General features: G+C 48.9%; 1 protein-coding gene across 1 annotated transcript; it reads right to left on the bottom strand.

The window, feature by feature from the left end:
* Positions 1–1007: 1007 nt before the first annotated feature.
* LOC148814704 (SH3 and cysteine-rich domain-containing protein 2-like) lies at positions 1008–27380 on the bottom strand. Its single transcript, XM_088906196.1, has 11 exons — positions 26734–27380; positions 12653–13010; positions 11660–11754; positions 8180–8261; positions 7303–7415; positions 7006–7084; positions 6403–6443; positions 6118–6206; positions 4431–4482; positions 3083–3220; positions 1008–2246 (listed from the first exon to the last, which is right to left on the bottom strand). Exons 1-11 carry the CDS (start codon positions 26821–26823, stop codon positions 2148–2150), a joined length of 1236 nt encoding a protein of 411 aa, XP_088762322.1. The 5' UTR covers positions 26824–27380; the 3' UTR covers positions 1008–2147.
* Positions 27381–27799: the final 419 nt, after the last annotated feature.

Here is a 27799-nt window from a genome sequence, read left to right as displayed (position 1 = left end):
GGGACAGAGAGAGAGAGCTGGTTTTGAATTTCTTTGTAAACCCAGTGGGTGGATTTCTTTCGTTTCTGAGATGTTCCTTGATGTCACGTGGCTTTTAGGTCCTGTTTTCCTGATAAAATCAATATTTTGGAACCATGGCCCATCACATTTCTGCTCATGCTTGGCCTTGAAGAAACCGCAACACAACTGCGATAAGAAGTTATTTCCAAAAGTGAGTGCAAGCACAAAAGCACTGTATATATTTCCGCAGGTGAAATGCACCTGATTGTGCATTTTAAATATTGCATTGCTGTGCACTGTATATAATCTATTAAATGTGCTTATTCTAAAGCATGCCTGTTCTATATACATAGTAAAGCACGGTTGAGTTTAAAAATACATGATCTGCGGTAGTCCTACCTTGTGCCCTGTGCTCTGGGGATAGGCTGTGGTCGTCACCAGAAATACGCAGAGCAGCTGTCTGCTAATGGATAAATGGTTGACGCTGGTGTAGGGAGATCAAAACCCAGGTGGGTTCTAAACCAGTCCCAGGATGACCAGAGTGTCCAGGTGCGTTATCCTTTACAAGAGAGTCAAATGTCTGTCCAGCTGGTGTTCAGATGCTTATAGGATTCACTGTAGAGAGAAACTATTGAGGATTTCTAAATATATTAAAACGCAAAGGATAATTTCAAATGTAGTTGTAATAAATGAGATAGGAGCATTGCGCAGTGGCTTTAGCGAGCCTCTGTCTGAGCACACCAACTATTTTCTTTGCAAATAGTGCTTCTCAGCATATAGGGCAGTGAGGGGTTTGGTAGCCTCTCAACCAGCAGACATTTCCGAAAGTGGAGTCTGCAATTCAGAGTTTAGTAGCACTTGGTTTAAGGTCTAATCGTGAAAAAGTGCACTGCCCCCCTCCCCATCTCTCCTGAAAACATGCTATGTTTTGCTCCTTAGCACACAGGCTGGCTTTTTAGTGTCAAAGACTGTTTCAGTTGCAGATACACAAAACTTTCATTTTTACATATCCTTCAAAAGAGCTTCATTTAGAAGAATTTAAACACACAGGAAAAACCTCACTAGGAGGAAAAGTGCACACCATACATATATAGAATGAATTCTCCCTTGCCTACTCATAGTTTGCAAATTCAGTGCTAGAGGTCATTAAGGAGAGACCCTAGACTCTTATCCAGATTCAAAGATTAACAGTGCAACAGTCGCCTCTGTTAAAGCCAGCCTATTGCACCTGCTCCTTCATGGGACTCATCTTCTGTTCACACCCTGAAGCCAGGCTTCTCTAAAATAAAATGCAACCCTAAGATACAAAATCAGGACACCACAGTATCCCACAGCTACAAAAACCCATCCAGGTCCAACCCTCTTCAAGCACCAAGGAGTAGGAGGAGAAGTCTACAGTACATGGGACAGGACCAAGAGAAAGATAACACGAAAAACGACAAGGAGTCCTTGCAGGCCAGCTAGGGAGTAACATACTCATTACTAACTACCTTTTTCTGTCATGCAGTGCGCCCCAACTTTGGCTTTGGTCAGCCGTTCCAAAGGCAAGAGGTGATCTCACCCCCAAGTCCAGGGTGACCGTGACCCAGGAAAGACTAAGGCCTGATGGGAAATCAGAGAACCGCCCGCTTCAACAGAGAACTGTTCTGGAACTCCGAAATCATGCCTGAGGTCAAAGTAGGTCAGAGGATCTCTCCCACATGTGCTTGCTGCAGTGTTGATTACAGTGATTCTAAATCTACCTACTAATGATTAGAAGAGTAAGATTAATAACACTAGGATCCGTGATGACAAGAGGAGGTCACGTAAGAGGTTCGCATTAGAAATGCCCATTAACTCCACCCATGCTGCTTCGCGAGTCGTGAGATTGGGTGTGGGCCCAGTCCTTCAGTGCCGATGGAGGTGTGTTAGGGCGGGATTATCGGGGTGCAGGATGCAGGGTGCTTCGGGGTACCCCCTCCTCGGGGCTCCTGTATTGCAGCACTGAGGGGATCTTCCACTGGATCGCCAAGGTGCCCTCCCCTCCTCCGTTCCCCCTCGACCCAGATGATGCAGCGAGGTTGCGGGGGGTTCAGGAATGCCCCGGGCTCAGCCATGCGCTTAAGGGGGCAGGGAGGCAAAGATTTTTAGGGGTCTTCAAGGCAGGCTCAGATCTCGTCCAGCGAGTCGTAGGGGACCAGGCCTCTTTTCTTCCCACTGGTCAGCTTCAGGAAGCCATTCACCTCCTCATTCTTCCCCACACAGATCTGACAGAGACAGAAAACAGGTGTTTTTCAAACTGTATTGTAGTGTAGTGAGGAGCCCTGACTTAAAGGGCTTAGTTAAGAGTAATCTGTTACACGTCCGCCCATCATTACAAAGCTGCTTATTCCAGGTCAGGGTCAACGCTACTCCGAGCTCCGAGCTCGTCCTGGAAGCACAGGGTGCAGAGCAGGATTACACCCTGGCCAGGATGCACAGAAGCAATGCAGAAACATCCGGCCAGTGTGGGTCTTGGATGTGGAGCATCATGCCCAGGGAGAAAAGCTACAAACACACTCCACACAGAAAGCATCCAGGTTCAGAATTAAAACCAGGACCCCAGGAGCTGACAATCAGTTGGGATAGAACCATGGTACAGTACCATGCCACTCAGGTCTCCTAATTTATTAATTTGTAGTAATAGTAGGATTAATATTTGAAAATAATTAATATCTACTGCCTAATCTGTCTGGCAGTAAGTACAGGGGCGGTCAAGTATGCACTTTTGCTTGGTGCTCTTTTGCAAGGAAACAAATATTTGCGCAAGAGAAAAGACACCAAAAGAAGGAGAATAAGCTGCTGTTTCTCCAAGAAATTCCCTACCCACATATTTAAAGGTCCTGGCCTGCTATAAACCAAGCTGTGTTACAGCACACAGACTGAGACAAGACTAGACTCACTACTGCACCACGAGTGCCTGCTTAAATGCTCCAATGCTTCCCCAGAAGGATAAAGATGAAACAGGCAAGTCAGTAATGAATGAGAGATGAGAGACCTCATCAGAGGGTGGTGAGCAACAGCCCTTCATCTCTGTGATCAGGAGTGTGCGTGTTGCTCTTACCTGGGACTCTTTCACGGTCATTTGCCCCAGCTCCCGATTGCCATGGAAAGGTTGGGTCACCCTCCACACCCGCTCTCCCGGCCTCACCCTCTGCACGAAATTAGCCGGGAAGAATCCCACCTTGTCTGCACTCTTTCCCTGCCGGAGAGACATAAGAAAACATTGGTGCATCTGTCGATCATCGCTCACGCTGGAAGAATCCAGCCAATAGCAGTGGCTCTGTGGATTGCAAATTCTGTTACCCCTTAAACATCATCAGCAGGTCATCGAAAACGTCATTCACTTTTTTTTAATGGACTGACATGCTGGTTTGAAAACTTGGATCTTCCATTGATCTTTGTTCACTTTGGTGGTATCATGATGTTGAAAGCTGAGTGTCTGCTTCCTTGCAGCAGTTCGTCTGAATTTGTGTGAGAAAGTTTCTCGGAGTCTGTGGGCGATGGTTTGAATGCATTTCACCACATTTGTGCAGGCAGCGTTTCTAATGGAGTGTGAAAGATGGAGTGTGTCCCATCTGTGATCTGTGGAAGCAGGGGTTCGTCACTCTCCCTGGCACTGCTAATGAGGACAACGTCCTCTCGCCCCGCAAAATGATTTGTCTGCCCCCTCCTCCAAGAAAAGTGTGTGCTATATCGCCAGGGTTAGCCCCCTCCCGAAATGTGGAAGTCTTGGTCCTCCACTGGGTGCTGTGTGGTCGGTGTGTCTTGGAGTCATACTTGTCTGCGTGTGTGCGTGTGTGATTTTCTCTGCGCACCTCTGTGTGTCTGGGTCTGTATTACCATCAACATGGCGAACGGAGACTCTAATGTCAGTCACATAGCTTCTTCTTTTAAATCTGAAACTGCCCAGGTCAGATGTGTGTGTGTCTGTGTGCTCAGATCATATGTGTTTGCGTGTCCCCCTGTCAGATGCGTGTACTTGTGTGTGCGTGTGCCCAGGTCAGATGTGTGTGCTTGTGTGTGCGTGTGCATGAGACTGAACTGCCAGTAGCTTCACTGACTCTTTCTTCATCCAGATGTCTCTAATGATTCCATTAAAGATATAGTTTGACTAAACCTCATTAAACTTTCATTAAATGTCATTCCAGGTCAGAGCTTTTACTTAAATCCATTATATTCTAGCATTTCTAATGCTTTCCACATAAATGGGACTTTTTTTTTGGCCTTGTTTGTGTTTAAGTGGAAGCTTCTGGGAGTTTCCAGGCTTCTATTAATAATCTAGCCTTGGAGAATTGGGGCCAAACTGGCTGATATTGAATGTCAGGCACCAGTACCCTGGCAATTCTGCAGACAGGATTTCAGTACAATCATATCATGTCAAACGAATTAAACAATGTCTCCTGCCTCACCTTCCACCAGTCCTCATTCGAGTCGTCCGTCACCTGCACGCGATCACCAGGGCTGGGGAAGAGAGAGGGAGACAGCAGGATGTTGTTTTTGACTTTTCCAAAGGGTTGCCCTCTTTAACCCAGGCACTGCCCGTTGGAGACCCGTCTGTGGCTGCGTTGTCTTTAAGAGTCGGCATGCAGCTTGGCAAGCTCCACTGGGGCTGGGTGGGCATGAGCTAAGCTAACTCCTTGTCTTACTACGCCACAGCGCCCCCTGGGGTTCGCCCGGTAGCTGAGAGCTTGCAGTGGCACGTGTGAGAACAGCATCAACCCTGCCGTCAGAGCCCGCTCTCCCATGGTGCACTGCGGCATGCCGCATGCCGCATGGCTCTGCGCGAGACGAGCACGTCTCAGCAGCACGTTAGCCAGTCCCTGCGCAGTAGAGGGGCTCATAACTGCAAAGTCAGGTTGGTCAATAAATCAGCGATTTCCAAATTGGCCGGGCGCAAGAATGGGAGAATAACCTGCAACTCGTTTTCAGAACAGAAAATAATGAAAAAGGCAAAAATATTCTGCAGACATAAGAGCGTTGCTGAAAAACTGGCCACCTGCACTTTTCTTAAAGGATGCTCATTTCAAAGTGATCCCTGAGGATTGGCACCTGTTTCCTAGATGGCTTAACCCCTGCAGGCCTGCTTTTCGCTCACTGCTGCAGGACTCCTCCCTCATCACGAGCCCCCATCTCCCGCTGCCTGCTCTCAGTCTTTACTATCTGTCCCTCCATATCTTTGAGCTGTAGGTGTCACCTTATCTGCTATTTCTCTTTCTCTCTCTCTTTCCTCCATTTCTGTCCAGCTAACCTGCCTTACCCTAGGAAGACAGAATCATGGTTTGTGAGAGGCAGGGACCACCTCTTCCCATCTGAGAACCTGTCCCATCTCTCTCTCTCGGTCTCCGGGACACAAGACCAACCTCATTCTTCAAAACTGCTGCACTCTGTTTCAAATGAACCTGCCTCACTCTTTGTCTTTTTATTTAGAATCATTGCTATGGAGTGCAGGAGAGGCATGGCTCTCACTGACAGCACCCCATTCCCGAACCCAACGGGAGGCCACAGGGGCCAGGGTGACCAGACAACTGTGCCACCCCCTGGGCAATCCCAGTCATCACTGCCTACTGCCATGACTCGGGGCTCGAACCCGTGATCATGAGGCTCGGCCTATGGGCTCAGGTAAGCACCTCTTACTGTTTGAGCCACTCAGGAAGCCCCACAGTGCATTTTTTACCCTTTCAAAAATGCGATCTAAAGCAGCAGACATTGGGCACAAGGGTACACTCTAGACTCACATGCAGAGAACAATTCAGAACCCTAAGAAGATACACAGCAGGTCTTTGGACAGTATGAGTATGAGGCTTGCACAGTCCTGGGAATAATATGCAAACTGTATGCTGAAGGTGCACCAGACCAGTGTCAAACCCAGGATCCAAGAGTTGTGAGGCAGCATGACTAATTGCCTTCCATATCACCGTGTCAGTAAGAGATGCACCTCTTTTCTGACCGGCATCAACTATGAGTTGCAGGGTGATATAGCAGCTGGTCCTTGCTACATACAGACGAGCAGATGGTGTGTGGGTGTGATGAAGGAGCGTGTCTGTAGATCATCATTTCCCCAACACGTGGACACATGGTCCAAGGCCGGCCACTTACTGCAGCTCCAGGTCGTTCTGCTCCTGCGGGACGAACTTGTACAGCACTACGTAGGTGTGCATGTGGGACACCTCAATCCGCGCTGGCGCCTGTGGGGGTGAGGGGGGGTTGATCATTGGACAGAGAGAGGGGCCGAGTGGAGCAGAGAGACAGGGGGAAAGTAAGAGAGGAAGACAGTAGGCAGGAGGGAGGGGGACATAAAGAAGAAAGTCAGAAAGTTCAACCTCCCTCCACCTCCGATCAAGTATAAGGAGACGGCATGAATAATTGAGAGGTGGTCTGTACCTTCAGGCTGACTCTGTCCTCAGACCCTGCCTTCTCGCTTTCTGCAGGGGGCAGAGGGGTGAAGAAGGAGAGAAAAATCAATCCAGTCCCACAGTCCCGAGCGGCACAGAGCATTCATTCCAGATCAGATTGTGCCGTGTGTATCTTCAGTACAGTGTGCTGAGTTTATGGGTCAGGTATTTTCCAACCCAGTGTCCAGTTGGGCTTTTTTCCGAATGCTTTGTTGTCACTGAGAAGTAGTTATGGAAGAGTTATGTAGTGTTTGAACATCAGTATATATCAGTAAACAGTGTTTATACTACAGTGTACCTTATTCTGTAGTGTTTAGTACTGTGAAGCAATGCAGTATTCGTATACAGTGGACACTGCGGTGTGCAGGATCTCAACTCCAGCAGTGTGCAGTGTTCCTATACAGTGGACACCATGCAGTGTGCAGAACCTCTTTCCTCCAGCAGTGTGCAGTATTCCTAGACAGTGTGCAGTACCTCTCCTCTTGTAGTGTGCAGTATTCCTAGACAGTGTGCAGTACCTCTCCTCCAGCAGTGTGCAGTGTTTATATACCATTTGACTCGTGCCCCACATGCAGAACAGTGTGTCTCTTACCCCCAGGGCCCTGGATGCCCTCCTCTTCAGTGCTGCGCTGACTGTCCTCCCCATCCTCAGCTCCCTCACTCCTCTCACTCTGTACAGAGAGAGCAACAGTGTTGGTGACTAAGTCCAGGCCAGCACAAGTCCTCCATCAGGGTGAAAGCAAAGACAAACACAGATGTGGTGCATAGAGAGCAAGATGAGCTGCTCTTAGAGGGAAGGTTTCAGCAGGCTTGGTGTAGGAAGACATGCACATGCCCAGAGAGGGTTACAACGTGAGACAGTGTGACAGGCCGAGTCTGGTGCCCCTACCATGCTCCTGGTGGGCGACTCCGAGACGCTGCCGAAACTCGAGCGGCTCATCTGTGCCAGGGATGTGCCATACCTCAGAGTCTCGTACACCGGGTCTATCCGGTTCTTCACAGCTGCAGCGAGAGGGGCGCGGTCACACTTGCACGTAGAAAACCAGCCAGTGCCTGCACCCACCTGCACCAGCTGGACCCGTTCAACCTGAGACCCCTCCCATCCGCCCCACTGCAGAATTCTGCTACTTAGTCATTTAATTGATGTTCAGCAGCATCAACATAAGGTTTCAGTTTGTTTCAAAGTGCTGCAAAGGAATAAACTGGAAGGCCTGCACGTTGACCAACTCTACTGGTATACTGTAGTGCTGAGGACAGGGGTTGCTTGAATTGCCAGAGAGGACATTCGCTCATTATACATTTAACACTATAAGCACAAAAAAAGCCCTTTAAGTACATTATCAAAACTAACTTTCACAGTAACTGCTTAAAACAGAGGCATGCCTGTAAAAAAATCTCATTCCATGTGGGTATGAAACCTCAAGGAAAGGGAGAGAAGGGCTTGGCTGCAAATCTGGATGTTAGTTATCTCGCTTTTGGACAAATGACCCCCGATGAGACCACTTCTTTAACTTGCGGCGTTTTAAGCAGGTGGCTTGCTGTATGGAATCACAACCCACAAGTGGCTTAGAGAAATCCAAAATCCTGGCATGAATTATGGATGGGTTGTCAGATCTCTGTGCTGCTCCTGTCTGTGCAGGAGAAGCTGGTGTCCCTGTTGGCACTGAGCTGGAGCAGTTGCCAAAGGAGGTGCGAGCCCGCCCCGTTTCGCCATCACATCCCGCTGCTTGCGCCAATAAGCTAATGAGGCTCGTTAAGGCACTTACCAGAGGGAGGGGCTTCCTTAACGACCCCGAGCTGATCATTCACCAGGAGCGGAGAGCTGAAGTTCCTTTTGAACGCCCCCGACTGTGAGAGAGAGAGAGAGAGGCGAGGAGAAAGTGTGACAAAGAGCAGGAGAAAAGAAGCAAGAGAGAGAAGGGGGATGGAGATACAGAAAAGTAAAAGTGAGACAGACGTATAGAGAGGGTGAAATAGTTGGAAAACAGCAGCAGACACATAACAGAGGAAAAGAGAGAAGAGGAGGTTATAATATCTGTGATAATCTTGACACTATTTACCTTGTCTCTCATCAGGTACTAATTCATACATATGGCTGGTTCAGCCAGTTCAGTCGTGCACAGAATTGTAATTGCACCTCCTCACTGAAGCAGCTTAAAAGTTCCCTTAGGAAATTGGCCCTCTGGCACAGGGCTGGCTGTACATCAGCATGCTCTAAGGAGGTGCAGTTGTCTCTGACATTACAAGCCTGTTTACCTAATACAGAGCGTTGTAAATGTCTGCCACTGCTTGACCCTGTCTACAACAGTGTTACCACTGTTCCGGGCCCCAGGGATTCAGTTTAACTGGGCTCCAACGTCATAGGGCTTCCTTCTTTTGAATAAATGCAATCATTTGACCTTACAGCTTGGAGTATAAGACCTAAAAGATATCTTTCGTAACTGAATAAATAGGCACTGATGAATTCTTAAACAAATGAGGCAGTATGTATTGTAGTCTATATACCATATTTATGATGCAAGTACACGAGAACAGTGACAAACGAGAGGAGGTCAGTCAGGCCCTCTTGCCCGTTTGGTAGTTAGCAGATAATTGATCCAAAGATCTCATCCAGCTGCTTTTTGAAAGCTGTCAGGATATCAGCAAGGCTGGGCAGCATGTTCTATACTACTCCCACACTCTTGTAGTGCCCCAGTGTGATGACAGGGGACACTGCCCTTTTACGAGATGCTGTCCTTTGAACAAGTCTCTCAACAGAGGTCCTGACTTGGTCTTAAAGATCCCAGGGCACTGTCTTGTTGGCAGAAGGAGGGGCACTAAACCTGGTGTCCTGGATAAATTCACCTCTTGGCTCGTGAGCTCCCTAAAGGTCCTCTTTTCATTCGATTGGTGAAGTCACTTCTCACTTCTCATTTCTCCTCCAGGCCTGCTGTGCTGTGGGGCTGCTGGCGCAGAATGATTTCCATTCTGGGGGGTACCACAGCGGTGTGTTTAGAGGGTCCCCTCTTGCGCATTTATGCAAATTCGAGCAGTTCTTCTTCCTATTGCAGGTGTGCATTCGAGAGCGGGTGCATGTGTGTGTCTGGGGGTCGCAGGGCTCCGCCAGCCAGTTCTCTCACACGCGCGGAGCCCAGCTCCTCTCCGCGCGCTGACTCCCCCTCCGAGTGCTCGCTGTCGCCGCGGGGGCAGCTCTGAGGAGACTCGCTCACCAGCCGCCCGCTGCCCGCTTCACGGCTCCTTCCCTGCCCCGGCCTGTTTCACACACGTGCGGGTTGTGCTCTTTCGTTGTCAAACGGCCTTCGTGTTGCGCGAGAAGTGCAGTTCTTCATCGCGCACTGAATTGCACATTCATGGGTGTGCAGGTTCGGAATTCATCATGGATTGCAAAACCCATCCCGAGAGCAAAATGGACAGTATCTTGACTTTTAAGACTCAATACCTCGTTGCCATTTCAGAGGCAATGGGAATGATATGCAATTAAAACTGGGATGATTGCCAGAACGTATTAATATTCGTTTTTTTATCATCATTATCTCTCATTTCATCAGCTCAGCGCAGAACATTACACACCCTACCAGTTCACATTTCCACCCCCTGTTTTAAACCAGGTCCCTTCTGGTTGTTGAAAAGGTCAGAAAATGAGATTTTTCCACCTACAATTTTACTTCCGGGGATAACAAACCCCACGCCGGCCTTATTGTTATTGAAATCATTTCATCACCTCTTGACAGTCAGCGCTGGCAATCTCAGACCTAGAGCCTTTCAGTCTCTTCTCCGTGAATTAAAGGACAATTGTTTCTAAAAAAACAAAGGGAGCTTGCAGGGAGATTAAATCAATAACTCACGGTCTGCGACCTGTCACTGCTCCGGGTCTGCAAGGCAAGCAGATTGAAGCTGGGAGAGTGGGAAAGGACTGCAGTGCACGGAGCATCGGCCTTAAAAACCAGCTGCCTTAATATTCTCCCATATCAGCCAGGGGGGTGTGGTCACTTAACTGGCCCTGGAGCCCCTCTCTCCCAGTGAGAGGTGCCCCAGCTCGGAAGCCCCTTGTCTCTGATTACCCAAATCCCCCTCCCTCTTCCCTCCAGCAGGTTCCTTGATGGAGCCATGTCTATTCAGACGTGAACGATCCTGGTGTATAAACTTCAGCCTATAAAAAGAGGTATTGATTTTCTAGCTGACTTGCGGCAAAAACTAACACGATGTCTCGGGTGGCAGAGAAATAAAAGGATCTGGATATAGCTCTGAGCCCAGGATCGACCTTCCGTGTCAACAGCGGTCCTGGTGGTCTTTATGACACTTTCAAGCATTATCAGAATAATAATAATTCCTTACACACAAATAGCACTTTCCACTCAAAGTGCTCCATCTCAGTTTTCTTTCTGATTCGGATCAGTTCCTCATCCTCTTCATTGTGAATCATCTCCATTGCTCAGACATTGAAGTGACGGAAATGCACACAAACACAAATCCTTTTTACTGGCCCTCCTTCTGTTCTTCTCAGTGTTTTTTAAATCAGAAGCAGGCACATAAAACTCATAAAATCACAAATTGGAGCTGCCAAAATAACAAGCCAGATAAACAAGTTATTTAATAATCCATTTCACTTGAAAATGCAGTGCTAATAGCACAATAAAATGACTTTTTTGCAGTTCGATGTGTAATACAGTGAGATAAATAACAAATTGTCCAATGTTTGCTGATGTCGTCCAGCTTTCTTTGGTATGGGGATAGCCTCCTAACCACATTACAGTTTCTGCTCATTTTTCAGATAACCCTCCAATGGTCAAATGGCTTGACCGATATTCCAAAACATTGATCAGCTTTCCCAGACATTTTATCCTGGTTTCTGAAGCTGTGTTAAGACAGCACAGCTGCCATTTTCGAGTTCCAGAATCAAGCAGGTTTCCTAAGGTCATTTTACATCCTCAACAACTGGAGGCCTTTGAAAATTGTTAAAGTGGTCCAGTGTGGCCAATGATCACTTGTCACAGGCCATCAAGAGCAGAGAAGGAACATTAACCTCTAGGACCAAAGCTGAACACCAGTGTGTTCTGCAGACTGAGATTACATGGACATGGACCCACAATCTTACAACTGGAGAGTGTCTGGAGCCCTGTCTCTATGCTGAAAGGTGGGCGGTTGAAAATTAAGCACAGAAAATGAGGAGCCATGTGCTGTAGATCGACAGACAACAAACTCTGGTCACCCTTGTTCTCGCCAGCAACATTCCAGCCAACACTCACCTTGCCATTGCACTGCTGCTGGGACAGTTCCGACGAACACCACAAGTGGGCGCCGAGCTTGCAGGCTTTGCAGCGCAGCCCTTGCTTGGAGTTTCCTGTGGAGACAGAAGCCCATCAGGAATGGATCCACACACAGCCAGGAAGGTAGGAAGACACAGAACACCAACATGAGGAGCAAGACTCTGCACGGTATTTATGCACAGACGGAAAATCCTTCGGCTGGTTACAGTGTGCAGTGTGCACGCGGATAAAAATTGCAAACGAGACTTCAGTAAACCCGCAAGAATATTTTAAAAGGGCTTTAAATATGTTGATGAATTGCTAACATGCTGCAATCTACTTTTCTATTAACAGGCCTCATTGAATTTGGAGTTACTGCCCTAAACTGAAAGAGCTTTTTAACAGGGAGACAATAGAAAGTGATCTTGGCAAGGGACATTGTCACACACAGGTTTTGTCCTTTTTAATTGAAATAAAGGAAACTACATTACATTTTACTCATTAAGAAGTGAGTGATGAAAAGTGTGTATTATCTGTTCTTTCACGTTGTACTGTAGGTGCTTAATTAACCAGTGTGTGTCATTCTTTTCTACATTAGATTAAGTTTATTGGCTATTTTGGAAAAGGAATAATACAAAATGTTCTGAAACAGCAACAGTCACAAGATACTTCTTGATTCTTGACCCTTTGGGGTGTCACACAGTACAGTAAAACAGATCCAATACAAATTCCTATCTTTTTCTTCACACCTGGGCAGGAATGACAGAGCCACCGTGTGACAAGCAAGAGATGTCATTCTGTGTAAAAACAGATCCACTCTGTGGGCTGCTCTCTACAGCAAAGCCTGGGTTTTGTGATTTTTACTTAGCGGGTCTAAGCAATAGGTTTCTGAAGAGAAGCTTTGGAGGAGGCATTTCTGCTCAGGTAGATGTGTTGCTGCAGAGACAAGTAAACGAACTGGCTCGTGGCTGCCAGAGAGGCGTGCAGGCTCACCTACAATCATGTGCTTGCAGAGCTGGCAGTATGTGGGCCGGCGGAACACGTGCTCCTGGAAGAAGTGCGTCTTCAGGGGGCGGAGCTGGGCGGAGGGCTTGCTGGAGAGGGAGGGGCTAGGACTCAGGGAGGAGGTGGGGCTTTGCGAGGGATTGGGGCTGAGGGAAGGGGTGGGGCTGAGGGAGGGGTCTCCGTAGATAAGGGGAGGGGTCTCCATGGGCAGGGGTGGGGACGGGGGCGGGGCAGTGATGAGGTCGCTGGGAAACTTGATCTCGCTGTTGGACCTCTGGAAGAAGTTCTCCACGCTCTTGCTGCGCATCATGGACTTGAAGGAGAGCGAGCGCTTCAGCCTCTGCAGCTATGAGGAGAGAAAAGGAAGGGAGTGGGTTGCAGGGAAACTACTCCATCTTGCTGGGAACTGGAATTAGTTCCCCAGAATGATACATTTGTATACAGAAATCCCACTGCTTAGTGCAGTGTTCCATTGCAAATGCTCCTTTGACCAGTGTCAGAAAGCTGTTTATTCTTAGTAAGAATTCCAGCAGGCCAAAGCCTGTCCTGGAAGCATAAAGGGGCACCAGTCAATTAGAGGATATACACAAGTACACCTTCGCAATGCCAGTTAGCCTAGTCACCGTGGTTTTGGAAGGTTGGAAGAAACCAGTGCATCTGGAAAAAAAAACAGGCAAATTCCTGGAATCCAACCCAGGACCCCACACTAACCTCACTTTTCCACTGAACAAGTGTACAAAATTAAAATTAACACCACGTTCAACGAGACTATTATTTAGCACTACAGCTGTCTTTAAATGCATGTACATCCAGTTAAACAGCTTACAGTTTTATTGCTTTAAAAATGATTAGAATTCTGTAGTTTAAACACCAGTCAGTCAAGGACCCTCAGGGAAACCAAATCGATTGAAACGCTTTGTAACAGTATAGATCTGAGCATGATGCCATCATTATTAATGTGTTCCTGCCGAACTACTCTAACTGAAATTGTGAACACTGCGCCCCCTAGTGTATCGGAGGGGTCATCGCAGCTCAGACTCCCACAGGGTAAGGGCATGACTGACCTTGAATCGTCCCTGGCATGGGAGGCTTGGCTTAGTGGAAGTGTTCCGTTTCACAGTCTTAAGCAGGAAGACAGCAGTGAAAGCCAATAATCTCGCGAATTCAATCCTGCTGATAGTTAATATTTAATTAGTTTTATTGACCGGTAGTTTTCACTGTCACACAGATCAGGAGATGCTGAAGACTGTAAGGTTTTATCTGCATGTCATGCAATCTAGCCAGCATAATGCCTTCAAACAGAGGCTATGTGATCCTGTAACAACATTCCTACAGCTATTGTTCAAAAAGACATGACGGGTACCTACTGTAAATATCCAAACTCATATAAGTGCTTTGAGAACCCACCTTTAAAAGGCGCTATATAAAATAAAGTTTATTATCATATAGTTTGGCAAATCACACATACAGCACGTATAAGTGTTAAGAAATAAAGTTAAACGAGTACCAATTCAGAGCAATCTACGCTGAAACTGCCTGGCTTAGCTATAGAGGGGGTGTGAAGTTCAGAATGGCTAGTGCTTTATCTGTTAATTAAGATGTATTATCCTTCATACTTTATCTTTGTCCACATACTTACTATTGTTATTCATCCTACTCCGTGTCCCTTTGCCATCAGGCTGATCCCTGAAAGCTCTTGCGTGACAGAGCCCAGCAATCAATGATTTAATACTGAGCGCACCATAGCTGTGGGGCTGCTCGGCCTCTGAAGTGAGTTTGCAGCCCTGTTATCTCAGATACCCACAGAGCGACCTTATAACCCGAGTCTCTCCGAACGCTGGGTCTCCAGAAGCCTACAGATCTCAGCTGATTGCTCCAGCTACAGTACACCATTACTGTACAGACACTGCAGCGTGCTGGAAGAGGACCTGGTTTAGAGCCTATAAATAGCTGTTTCATGAAGATGGACACATAAAACCGAAAAGTAACCAACTGGTGGCATGAAAAGTGCCTTGTGTGGCATCTGAATCAGGGGACTCTATTCAATCGTACGCCCGATTGTGGAGATCGTGTGCAGGGCTTTATGGATCTCATTCCATCCAGGCCCTCAATTACCCAATCAAACCAGAAACCAGCTTATTCAACCTGTTTTTGTGCCACTGATTAAAGACAAGGACAAGGCTGTCTGCACATCCTTTTACTTCAGCTGTTTCCAGGTTTCGCCTGGATGTGAAAGCAGCTTTCTGTCTCCTTGTCCCCTGCAGTGGGATCCCTTTCCTTATTTGTAGGACAGGTTACAAATGACCTGTTTGTTACAGGGGGTACCTGCTGCAAAGGGGTGCTGTTTACTGATTTGGCCCATGGATATTGCAGTACTCTTGAGTTTGCTGGAGTAATATGGGTGAAGTACCCTTCTGGAGGGCATAGGAGGAGTGACCCCACCTGAGATGTCAACAATCCCACGATACTCTGCTCAGGAGACCAGGGGACATACATTACTGCCTACAATTCTCTTCTTATCCTTCCAGCACAGGTGTGAGAGTTGTAGTGGCGAGCCGAGACGATTAAGAATTGGTGATTGCAAATTGGGTGCACGTGTGCATTTGGGACAACAAGAGCAGCGCTGCGTCTGATAGCTGGCAGAAGCAGAAATGACATATTGGGAAGGTACTGACTGAATCCAGCACCCGTTTGAGCCTACAGGGAGACGCTATGAAAAGGCACATGTATTATTACCGCTTTCTGGTCTTGCACACAAGTGCTTAGAATCCTTGCTCTTGCATGTCCCACTGGGAGCTGGCAGCAGAGATGTGCTATTTCTAATCCCCTGACCTACAAATCCACCGCGCTCCGATGCTTCCTGGTCTTAAAACTGCCCTCAAATTAACAACACGCTGCGTGAAGCTGATTACAGCTCCTGCAGGACTGTCAGCTCTGACAGAGCCCCCCCCCCCCCCCCCGAAGCTCTCTGACACATTAGGCCGCTGACGCCCCTCCCTGTTTCTCTTCTGTAACGTAGCACTGCAATTACATCAGCCTCCTTGTCTTTGCCGTGTGAAGTCATCGGTGCCCATCACCCCCGATCCAGCTAGCTCCTCCGTATCCAATCCAAGGTTGGCCTAGATGTGTCCTTGCGTATTCCCACATTCCAAATGCAGCGCGGTCTTAGAAGGCCGGCAGTACCTTGCACATGGGATTTTTTCCCATTGGAAAGAAATAGCCCATCATCGGCACAGCACAAGGAGAGACTGGGAAAGCACAGCGGCTGGCAAAACCTTTTGAGGGGAACTAATCCAATATGCCAGACCTCCTGCTTGCTATCCCTTCCTATTCCCTCATGTTACATAACGAGGTTTATGCAATATCCTGTACTTGTCCTAGACTCTGTAGTGTCATCTAAAGCTGCCATCACCTTCTGTCCTGTCCCCCGTGCACTCTCTGATTTGACATGCAGTTGGAGTGCTCTCCTTCTGTGTCTCTCACTCTCAGGCTGTCTGAAGCACTAGAGCTCAGTCAGGCCCTCAGTCTGTGTCAGGGATGTCATGGTAGCAGGAGGCTGGCTATGGCAGGAGAAGGGCAGCATGTCTGCGTAGTGCCAGTGGCATCTTTCCCCCTCAATGTCCTTTTCACAACATAAGCTCCCACTCCTTAAAATCCTCAGATTCCACTTGCTTGTGCCACCATCCTTTCCCCTGGAGATGGAAGTTACACCGTGCGGCTTTGGGCTTTTCCTCGCCCTCTTCCCCTCCCCCACACTCCCTGTTACTGCCTCCCACTGGGCCGGGAAACCATGCTGATGACGACGATGACAGCGTGCTGCAGAGAACTGAGGAAACTGCTTGACTTTGTTCGCGGTCAGTATAGCATCCGCAGCTCTGCTCTGGCTTCAAACAGCCATCTCAGGTGCGCTTCTGAGCACGTGACCAAATGTGGGTCAAACCTGCTATGCTAAAAGGCCAGTCCCCCGCCATCTACCCGGGGGTTGAATACTCGCTTGACTCTTGGGAGATGATGTCACTCTAAAGGTTTCACATCGTTCCGAGCACATGGCAAGAATCACCTATGAAAAGCCTGGCTCTATTTGATTTTCTATGATCAAAGGTGCCACACACAGCCTTACTCCTCTCCCAAGCCCCCCTCTTTATCCCCGCTCACCCCAGCCGGTAGAAAAGATACACCAGTGAATCTGGAGAACCCAGCAGACAGCAGACACACACAGGGGAGCAAGAGCCCTGGTAACCAGCCACGCCACCAACACGCAGCACAGTCAGACAACAGCCAGGCCCCGAACTAATGGCCAAAACTTCATTTTAACAGAAACCCTTCACCGATTTATTTCGAATACGGACGGCACGGCTGGATCAGCAGCACTGTCCTTTTACAGCGCGGAGGTACGGCGGCCACATGACGCTCAAGTGCACAGCATCACACTGCTGCCGCGCTTCCACATCTCGGTGGCTGTGCCTCACCGCGCTCCCTCATGCTTCCAGCAACGGCTGTGCTCCTGTGGCTTTGCGCACTGTGCCCTGTGTGCAGGACAGGGGACAAGGCAGGAAGGAGGAGTGGAGGAGAAGGAGTAACTGGAAATGGGAGAGGCCGGTGTGAGGCAGGTAGAGGCAGAGGGGGGGATGTTAAAGTGTTGCACCAATTGGACTAGGAGGCAGGAGAGGGAGTGAGAAGAGAGAGGCACGGTCTGTGGCAGAGCAGCGCTAATGACGCAGCCGGTGCTCAACAGCACAATAAATGCCACTCAGTTGCTCCCAGCTTGGGCTCTCATACCAATTACTCAGCATTACGTAATGTGCTGGCTGTCCGCACCCTTTCCCCACCGCCTGCCAGCAAATCACTCTTATTACAGGACACTGCTACTGCTGTCTCCATCTCCCTTTAGCATCACTGTACTCCAGCCTGGCCTCCCCAGCTGTCAGCGGGCTGAGATAACATCTCGTCTGTGTGTAGATCTGACAACATTATCCCGATACCCAGGCACTATTTTTAGACATTCCCCTCCCCCCCAAAAAACAAGCACCTAATTTTTAAAAGCCCGCAGCAACACTTCTAATTAGTATGTAAGGGCTCTTTACTGGGACTCCCTGAGGCCCTCTGACAAGCGCTATGATAAACTCATCTCATTTAAACCTGCTACAGTATCTACAAACTGATCAAACATGCCGTTGTCTTAATAAAGCTCAGAAGAATATTGAGAAGAAATCTAGGGCACAAATCTCAGAAACGGCAAAGAAGAGTTTTAAGAAGGAAAAAAAAAAACAACCACCCAACTTTGAGAAGCCCGTTCTTTTGAAGGGGCAAGCTTATGGTCAACCCTAAAGTTGTTTCTCACTGATGGGCCAAGGCAGGTACCTGCTTAAGCAGCAGAGGAGGATATATAATCATTTAAAAATTTTACCCATCGCCCACACCAGCCCCTGCAGGAAACTCAGCCGACAGCAGATGCGATGCCTCTTAGCCCTTCCTGCTACAACTGACACCCCCTTCAAGTATCGAACCCAGGGCATCAATCTTGTGGACTTTCCAGTAATGGCGCAGCTGGGCTTTGGAAAGAGAAAACTCATTTGGACTCCTGGTATGAATTACACTGCGAGACGAGCGCCCTGCAGCCAGGGGAGCAGAGCAGCAGCTGATGGAGCTATTGCACGCTTCACGAACTACACAAACCCAAACCAATGCTCTGGAAACATAACATGACAAAGACGAATCTGGAAGCAGAAACGCTAGCATTTTGGAACCGCTCCTGGCTCTTTTGCGTGTCACACCTCTTGGCTCCTCCACACAGTTTTCGAGTCCCTCCATACCCTCAAGGGCCAATTCAGGAGCTTGCCAGCAGAAGAGGTGGTATTAACATGTGCCCAGCAGCTATCTTTCTCAATCTCACCAGCTCAAGAGCTGGCAAATGTTGGAACAGCTGTTAGCCAGACTGAGCTGGAATTTTCAAACCTCTCCGAGAAATTTGCCGAAACACAAATCTTCTTCTGAAAAACGAGGCAGAAACGGACATACAGGCTTTAGCAATGGGTCAGCTTCCTTGGACCACTGTCTCCTTTTTGGGCATCTGTTTTTTAAATTCAGGGAACTGCTAGTTTGTCGCATGCTCTCCCAATCTGGAATCTGCGATTGTGTCTGACCTCACAGCAGCAATGTCTGGGCCCAAACAGGGAGAACGAGGAAGCACAGACAGGCTCTCCTGACCCGCCCACCCACCGAATGAGCCAACCATCTTTGCGCATCACTGTGATACGCAGCAGGTTGGGTGCCTACTGGAAGAGGGGCGTGTCCCTTGGGGCATCATCCAGGCTGAGCTCATGAAGTCTGGATCAAAGAGCCCGACCTGCAGACAAAGCAAGCATCTTAACTAGAAGGGCCATTAGTGGGAGTGATTCAGCTCTCACTGACAGCATCAGAAGGCTCAGATGTGCCACAACATGTCACTTGGGAAGGCAGGTGTTGTGTTATATTAATCCAAGGATATTTCTAAACCCGGCAGTCACCTGTGCACTACTATTTGACAGGAATCCCTGTCACAGGCAGCTCATAACTGAGCCAGCAATGTGCAGGCTATACATCCAAATGAGCATCTACTATGCTTGAATACCTTGGGAGCCTGCATTCCCTTGAGTGTCTGCAGCTGTCAGCAAGTTAATGGTGTATATCAGTGGACAGGGTGATGCAGTTCCACGCCAGGACTGAATGGACAGAAATAGACTGAAAAATTAACAAGGACTATAACCTGCGCCAATCCCCCGTGAGTCCGGCAATGCCGCGCTCTCGGTCTCTAACGAAGAGAAGGTCAGGCCTGCTGCGTGGCTCCTGCAGTCTGCCTGGGGAGGGGTGCAGGTCTGAGGGCTGACAGGAAGCGGATCAATACTCGACCACACACACAGCCCCGTGCGCTTGGACTCCCGCACGCTTCCTAGCTCTCAAGCCATTAGTGGAGCAGGGTGAGTGTGTGACGGCGCACGCCTGACACTCCAAATGTGATTCTCTCTCTCTCCTCCCATCTCCCAGACTTTGTGTGGCTCCACTAATCAATCAGCACATAAGACCTTCATCTCTGAAAGCCAGGCACTGCTGGCACCTGGGGGACCAATGAACTGAGTTTATGAGGCTCATGAGACACCAGATCGTCCTCTGGATACCCGCTGTGGCACAATCTCCATTCCCCACAAGGCTCCAGTAGGACTGTCGCCTCCCTATGCACCACACCGCGCTGAGCAGCTTGCTCCTCCAGTTCACCCCTGATTCACATACTGTACATCCTGCCCCTCTGCCTTCTCAGTCCATGGCTTTTCCTCCATTCCATGTACCCTCTTGCTCAGTTCGGCTTCTTTCAGATTCTCTCCTTCCTCCCGTTAGACATCAATCTAAGGTAGTAGGACATACGGATGCTGAGGCCTTTTGGTCCATCTTGTGCATGGCTGGTTTGTAATTCAGCTGCAAATGTTCTTGAAAGAAGCCAATCTGTCATCTTCAAGAGCAGCATGCCTTGCTCCACACTCCCACCACCCTTTGTGTAAAGTTGTGCCTCCTCTTCTCAGTTTTAACCGGGCTTCGAGCCCGCTTGCATCCTCCCTCCCAAAGACGATATTCGACAATGATGTTTCTAAAGCTCTGCTTAGACATTACTTGGGGAATTACGTCTTCAGTTCAGTGTCGTTTCATCCGATTACTCTACTCATCCTTTCTCCTCACTGACCCCGATAAGTACGTGCACAACTCGTAATGGAGTCAGGGTAAATTTCTCCCTCTCCCCTCCTCTTCCTCACTTCCCACACCTGTCTACACAGCAGCTCCCTCTGAAGAGCACCATCGCTGTCTCCTGGCACACACTGGCGGGGGGTGGGGGTGGGAGATGCCCGCTAAATAAATCCACAGATGCCGCCAAACAAAAATAGATTTCAGAGCCGTGGAACAGAGCCGAGGGAGAGGAGCTGGGCGAGGGAGAGGAAGAGCAGGCGGCACAGCCCATGAGCATGAGCTGCAGAAGAGCAGCTGTGAAAAATGAGCCGAATTCTTCTGCGGTTTTGGAATCGTTGTCTGGTTTCCCCCCTGCGACCTGTGTTTTATGGTCAGGTTGACAAACACTCGGGACTTGAACAGAGAAAATCATATCCACAAGAAGCTTCACTCGTGACCTGTTGACTATGGACCTTTCGGAGAATTCCGTATTTCTCAAAGGAAAGTCATACCCATGCACTTATCCACATGCCGTTGTCTCCCTGCTCCAGGACAGGTGTCCACGATCGGTGCTCAGCTCTCTGCCCTGCAGCAGGCCTGTCTGAGAGGTTACTCTCAAGTACCACTTGCCCCATATGCAAGCTTCTTTCCATTTTTTTGCCCTTCTTCCTCTCATAAGTCATCTACTTCATTGGCCAGCTTACAAGGGACGGCACAGCCTGTTCCAAAAAAGGACCACAAAAAAAAAAAAACGCCTCTGGCCCAAAAAAACATTGCGCCTGCTGCTTTTTTTCTGACGGTTTCACCAGAAATCGCTGGCGTCAGGGACTTGTATCCTAGCAGCAGATGGGCGTTCCCTACCAGCCCTCTCCCCCCAGAGTCATGCCAGAGCTGGATCACACCCTCACCTTCTAAAGGGCCTTGGCGTCTTTTTTCCCCTGATGCATCATGGGAAAGTTCAAAGTGAATTCAGGTGAAGCACTTAAGCTCTCCCCTACACCTGCTCTCCAGTGGATTACCCTCCTTGCAACCCTGCTGCTCATTAATAAACTGTGCTTCCTGTATGCAATTAATTCCTGACAGATATGCCGTTTATAGGCGCAGAACTCCTGTTTCAGTCCCTCGTGTCGGATGCTGCAAGCAGCAGAAATGGAAACGAACGAGCTCTTGGGGAGCCAGGCAGGCCTCGGAGGGCTTGTCAGGCTTCTCTCAGCAAGCAGGTCTTCGAGTTTCACAAGCAGCTACTCGTGATGCCTTTTACAGAACTGTTAGGAATAAGGGGCCGTTCGATTCATCGTGTTTCTATGGCTCTACTGTAATCACATTTTAGAACTGGTCATGATGGGGACACCCTTCCTGTCCTGCCTCCCCTCAAAATCAAATACAGAAACCTACAGGGAGAACTTGCAAACTCCACACAGATAGATACCCCCAAGATGGAAATGAACCCAGGACCCCCCAGCTGCTTAGCACCACTAACGTCTTGAGATGAGTCCGATTTGTTCCTAGATGCTCTGATACTGTACGATGAGCGAGCGGGGTGAAATGACCCTTAGGCGTCTCTGTACAGTATTTGGCACCCTTTCTGGGCACCATTTATAAACTCCCTTCCTGACGACAAGCACCAAGAACCCCAGCCAGCGATGTCAAGTTGACCGTCGTCTGCGTGTTTAAAGGCGGCTCCTGGCTTTCCCTTCCTGTGTGCAGGTATTCTGTGCTGCTCGTATTGGAAAGAGCTGCAGCCCAGGCAGAGGGCTGCGCTGGATGCATTGCAGGCAGTTCCTGCGCAATATTTTCTTTTTGCAGGTACGATCGTTCGAAGAAAAAAAGACAAGAACTTACCATTGAGAACTGCAATATGGAGGTGTTTTTTTAATTCCTGGGGTGTTTTTTTTTACCATTCCATATATAAAAAGTGGATAGAAATGCGCATGTTTAAACATGATGCAACTCTCAGTTTACCATGACAGATTTTCCACAGGGAGAGAATGGAGCTGGATGCCCCTGAATTGATGGAAGAGCACAATAGGTTGTGAAGGTTCTGTCTGGTCAAGTAGAACCTGTCTGGCTGTCTTCTGTAGTCCCTGGCGGTGTGCATGAGCTTATCTGAGCATGCATGACTCAGTGTGTGTGTGTGTTTGCTTGTGTGCCCATCTGGATTGTTTGTGTGTGTGTGTGCAGGTGCAGGTGTCTGAGAAGGGGCTACAGCTCAAAGCGCAGTCAGTTTCATAAGCGCCAGCTACAGAGCTTTTAAAGTTCTACACACAGTCTATCCAGCTCCCTGTTCCCAGTTGGGAGACCTAATCAGTACAGTTACAGGCCTCACAGACCCACTATCCTGAACCCTTCTGCAAAGTTGAAGGGACTTTCACAGGCCATGCACCGAGCAGGGGCCGCCCAAGCAGCGCTGTGAGAAAAGTTCCCTGAATTACTGCTTCTATTTCAGAACCATCGCCCTCAAAGCCAGTCTTCACACGCCATGAAGAGACAACATCTTTTAAACCGAGTGCGTGCCTTATTCCTCTGTGTTTCAGCTGTACCCACACAATAATACCAAGTGTAGCAGAACTCACATTCTATGCCAGGACTCCCAGATATCATCAGAACACAGCATTCCCACACTACAATTAGATTGAGGCACAAGCACAAAGCACAATGACACGGGCACGTCTCCTCTGCCTCCTCGGAAAGCCGCCCTTTGCACACGAACGACTGTTCGGTTGGAGAAAAACCACAAAGCCGAAGGCACTGAACACAAATTCCCCCACATTTTGTGTGAGACGAGGCTTTGTTTTTCTTTTCGGCGAAGAGACGCTGTGCTGGTGCGTCGACAGTACCCACACCTACATTCCTTCCGACATTCAATTCACTAGGAAGATTTAGAAGCCGCGTTTCAATTTAAGACGTTAAATGACCACCTTACACCGTCAGGATTTGCATTCAGAAACTGCTGAGGGTGATTTCCAACACGGTGCTTTTTATCAGTGTGTAAATATTCTGTATATGCTACATTGCAGGCTGGACCCCAGCTCAGACGTGCTGTACAAAGCCGGGATATTCTAGCCGAGTATAAAAGTGACGTTCAGTCTTTGTCTAAATCAATTAATAGGAAAGGGTGGGAAAAGACTATAAATGTAACGAGACGAGCGGCGAGGCGCGCGGACGATCTCTGGGGCAGCTCGTGATGACATTTCTTAGGCCTCTTCTTTATTTTTCCCTCCTTTCGCGCGGGACACCTCGAAATCTCCGATGACACAAACGGGGAAGCTGCCGTGCCGGCCGGCCGTGACGCAGTACTGTCCTAGCCGGGCGGATATGATTCAGACTGACATTGCTCGAAGGGCAGTGGCAAACATGCATAATAAATTAAACGATGAGGGGGGAAAAAAAGGATGCCGTTGCAAATACTTCTCCTGTCACTCATAAACTCATTGTTTCATAGAGCCTGCTCATGCATCCATTTTACTAACTGCTTCATCCAACGCAGGGTCGCGGAGTCGGAGCCTATGTCGGCAAGCAACGGGCGCAAGGCAGGGTACAGTCCATCACAGGGCAGGCACTCTGGCCAGGGCCAGTTCCCCCCCCCCGGAGAAAACACAGAGGGGCTTGGGTAGAACATGCAAACTCCACACAGACAGCACCCCGGCTCTGCAATTGAACCCGGGGCCCCAGCGCTGCGAGGCAGTGACGTGAACCACTGCGCCAGCGTGCCGATCGCTGGTCAGCTCACTGTGGGTTTTTTTTTTTAAACACGAAGATGTAGCCAGTCGGCTGGGTCTCTGGAATCAGCGCTCGGGCGCTGCGAGGACCCGCGCCGTGAGCAGCTGGAGGGACTCGGATCGACGGACGAGACGGTGCCGGTGGTGCTCGGGGTCAGCCTGGGCACGATTACACCGCGGGCGGGAACTCGGCAGCCCGTGGTCAGTGAAGCACAATTACAGCGTGACAGCCGCCAAATGTGGAAAATCAGGTTTTACCTTCATCTCAGCAGAACAGAAATGACGGGGGCTTGTAATTAAGCATTTTAGGATTCTATTGTGGCGGACGCCTCTCGATTGTCCGTAATGAGCCTGTGAAAAGGCTCCAGATCGTAATCACTTGTACTTTTCCCTCCTTCTCCACAATTTAGACTGTAATTCGCGAGCTGTTAGCTAGCGCAAATCGCTGGAAATAGTACTGTAAAAGACTGAACCCCTCTGGAAATGGACTAATCTTTAGAAGAAGGCACTTAAATCTTATTTAATGCCTGGCTCTGCTAGCTCTGTGAAGTTGCCCCCTCTGCAAACAAGACACACCCCCCACCCCAGCTGTTCGTGCTCCGTGCTGGTTTGAGCTGTTAAAAGCAGTGTTGTTGTCGCTTTCGTTCCCGAGATATAGCGCCCCTCTCTCGTTCTTTTTTTTTGCTCAGTCTGTGCAGGATTGCGCAGTTCAAAAGCAGCGTGTGAGGTGCTTGCGTTCCCCGGGATATAGCGCCTTGTCTGGCTCCGCTACCAGGTGAAAAAAACACAGCCCCGCCCGCAGGCGCAATCACGCGCAGGAGCCCGAGGCTGGGCGCGCGGAGCGAATCGGTGACAGAAGAGCACGCGCGCACGCCAAGGGGTTTTAATTTCGTGGCAATTACACAGACCCTACAGTAATTGGCGGTGATTTACCAGACCCCCACCCACACTAATCTTGGAGATTGTGCCGAGGCCCAGTCGCTTCCGGCGCACGTGCTGCTCGGGGTCTGTCCGCCCGGTCCATAGAGGTCAATTCAGCCGATAGCCACTCCTATGCGTTCATTCAAACAAAGACGTCACAGCACTCCTCATGAGCTCAATAATCCAGTGTAGTTCACACGTCAAGGTTCTTTCTCGTCAGCGAGCTGCTGTATGACGTCCTGTGTCGTGAGAATTGAAATATAGATGCAAGGGAAACGGTATAAATATCTTCCCCGAGCTCGTTTATTTCAAATGACAGGCAGCTCTCCACTCTGGAGAACAATTACTCACTGCTTCCTGAGTGTAGTGACGTTTCTAAGGTACAGGCTCTAACGGAACTGAATATCATTACCTGGGAATGTCAGTTCAGCTATATGGTGACGCACATGGCTACAGAGGAAAACAGTATTATTCCATAACAAGGAATCGTTTCGTGGAGTTATACTGTACCTATCGGTATAAGAACATCGTGACCCCAATACACTGACAATCGACTGACTAGCTGTGCAATTTAACCAACCACAGAGTAGTCTAATACTTCAGGTCTGAAAAAGACGGTTGATAATATTTTCGATTGCATGTTACAATATCTAAATTGACCCGTATTGGGGAATCAGCGATGTGTTTTACGAACCAGGACTCCCGAGAAAGACACGGGGCACATCTGAACTCTCCGGGTTCCGCCTGAATGAGCCCAGCCCCTAGACCAATAGAATTTATAAACAGACTTCCAGAAAGCGACCTCACTTTCACAGGCGTCACGTTTCTCTTAATAACGCTATAGGTCTGCGGTGCCTCTTAATACCCTGCCATAGGCATGCAATTTAAGAGAAAAAGAGAAGGCGAATAAAGATAAAACATCTTTGAGTAGAATCTCAATCAAATAGGCATGATAGTCTGTATCCCAGTGGGAGTATTCGGAAGCCTTCAGATTCATTCCTCGCCGCTGTGATCTGACAGCACGGATCACCGCCGGTGACGGTTTACCTGCCAATGTGTTACCGCGACTTCACTTCTTCGACAAGATTATCGCTCTACCTGTCTGCTAATATGTTCTAGGCACGGTATCGCCGACTGATTCCAGTTCCCATTGAAAGACTTTAAACCTTTACTTTCAAAGGCTTTTGCATGGGCAGGATGCAGACAATATTACATTAGTACTGTGACAGGTATGCCGGGCCACCTGAGTCCGCGAGGCACGCTCTGCTACTTCGAAACCAGCGCACAGGTTCACAGACTGTTAGAACCAGAGAGGTCCATTCCAGTCAGAACAGCCCGCAACTGATGTCATAAAGGGAACGCGAGCAAAGGCGTAGTTGCAGGTTTAAGTGTTAATCTCTCATTTACATTCTGATCAAGGCACCCTTTTAAAACAATAACTCGCTATCTGAGGTGCACTCATCAAGTTTTATTCTCCTGTTTCAAATCGGACAAATGTCATGTTACAGGACGCCATATTTACAGAGCCTATACACAAAAAAAACCCCGACAAAAGCTGGTCACAGATGACTTGAATGTGTCACGACCATAAAGACAAGGGGGGTCATGCGTTCTCATCGGGGTCGTGTCGCTTGTGCCACACGCCTTCTGGCGACAGTGGGAACCGGCGCCTATTGTCGGCTTCGACAGGTAATCAGAACCTGTCCGCGTCTCGCCCGCGGGAGGGGCAGGTCTTACCTTGGACTCGGGCTGGACCGACACGGTGCCGGGGGAGCGCTGGAGATCCCGGTTCTGGGGCTCGTTCTCCTTCTCGCTGTTCTCCGTCATGGCTCCGGGGTCCCGGCGCTCGCTGCTCGCGTCCCGGACGGTCTGCGCCGCGCTCGCGCTGGCGGCCGGCGGCCGGCTCGTGCTGCGCCCGCGAGCGAGTCAGCCAGGAAGCGGTATCCGGCTGAGCCTGCTGAGTGCAAGTGGGTCAAATCCTCCTTTTTATTCGCAAACCATACTGACGATTCTCCTCGCAGTGGATGACAATACTAATGATTTATGGTTTATGCCGTATTGTCTCTTTCACTTAATGTACCATTTCGTTCTGTTCAGGTTAGCGATGCCCGTATATATATATTTTTTTTAAAAAAATCAATTATTTTTTCAGTTTCTTGCGCGGCAGTCACTTTTTGCAAACTGCCACACGCGTTAGCATTGCCTTGGTGTTCTGTAGCCCCATGCACGGAAACGTACACGCCGCAGAGGATAGTAACACTGGTAGCAACTCTCTTTTTCAGAAAGACAAGAAAACCAAGCCGTAGCGGTCTGAATCCCAATGAAGCGCGCCTGTCCAGTGATTCAGACAGATCAGTGCTTTTAATTGCAGCGCTCTCAGATATACTGGCCTCGGTGGCGCTATTGATTTATCAGTTCGCCCTTAATCGTGCCCAGGTGCTGTACTGGTGGAGATCTGCAGCCCCACACGCGCCTTTGCTACAAGTTTGATTTAATAGAATGCCCGACCACGCTTCCGCGGCTCTGTGATTGGAGCGGGTTTCTCTTTGATATGCTAATATCGACCAGCGTCCGCACGGTGATTGGCCGCTGTGTGTGACGTCACCGCGCCGGGGCGTGTCTCTGGGCACAGGTAGATGTTTTGGTACCCATTTAAGGTGGTCCACAGAAAGGGAGACGTGCTTTGTTCTAGAAAGAATATTGTGACAGTAATAGGAGAATCACAAATAAAAAATATGACTCCCTTGGTTGTGCAAACATTCGTACGCACGGTTGATTATCATTAGTGAAATTTAATCCATTT

Source organism: Atractosteus spatula, chromosome 26, assembly GCF_055471065.1.
Source record: "Atractosteus spatula isolate fAtrSpa1 chromosome 26, fAtrSpa1.hap1, whole genome shotgun sequence".
NCBI classification, from domain to species: Eukaryota; Metazoa; Chordata; class Actinopteri; order Semionotiformes; family Lepisosteidae; genus Atractosteus; species Atractosteus spatula.
The sequence above is the reverse complement of the archived record's forward strand: the minus strand, read 5'-3'. Positions and strand labels throughout refer to the sequence as shown.

Excerpts from the sequence above, each read along its gene's own strand:
- LOC148814704 (XM_088906196.1), bottom strand. The coding sequence starts at position 26,823 with ATGACGGAGAACAGCGAGAAGGAGAACGAGCCCCAGAACCGGGATCTC. Across the intron at positions 7,085-7,302 it reads AGTCGCCCACCAGGAGCATG|AGTGAGAGGAGTGAGGGAGC; the intron begins GTAGGGGCACCA and ends CTCTCTGTACAG. Across the intron at positions 6,207-6,402 it reads AGGACAGAGTCAGCCTGAAG|GCGCCAGCGCGGATTGAGGT; the intron begins GTACAGACCACC and ends TCACCCCCACAG.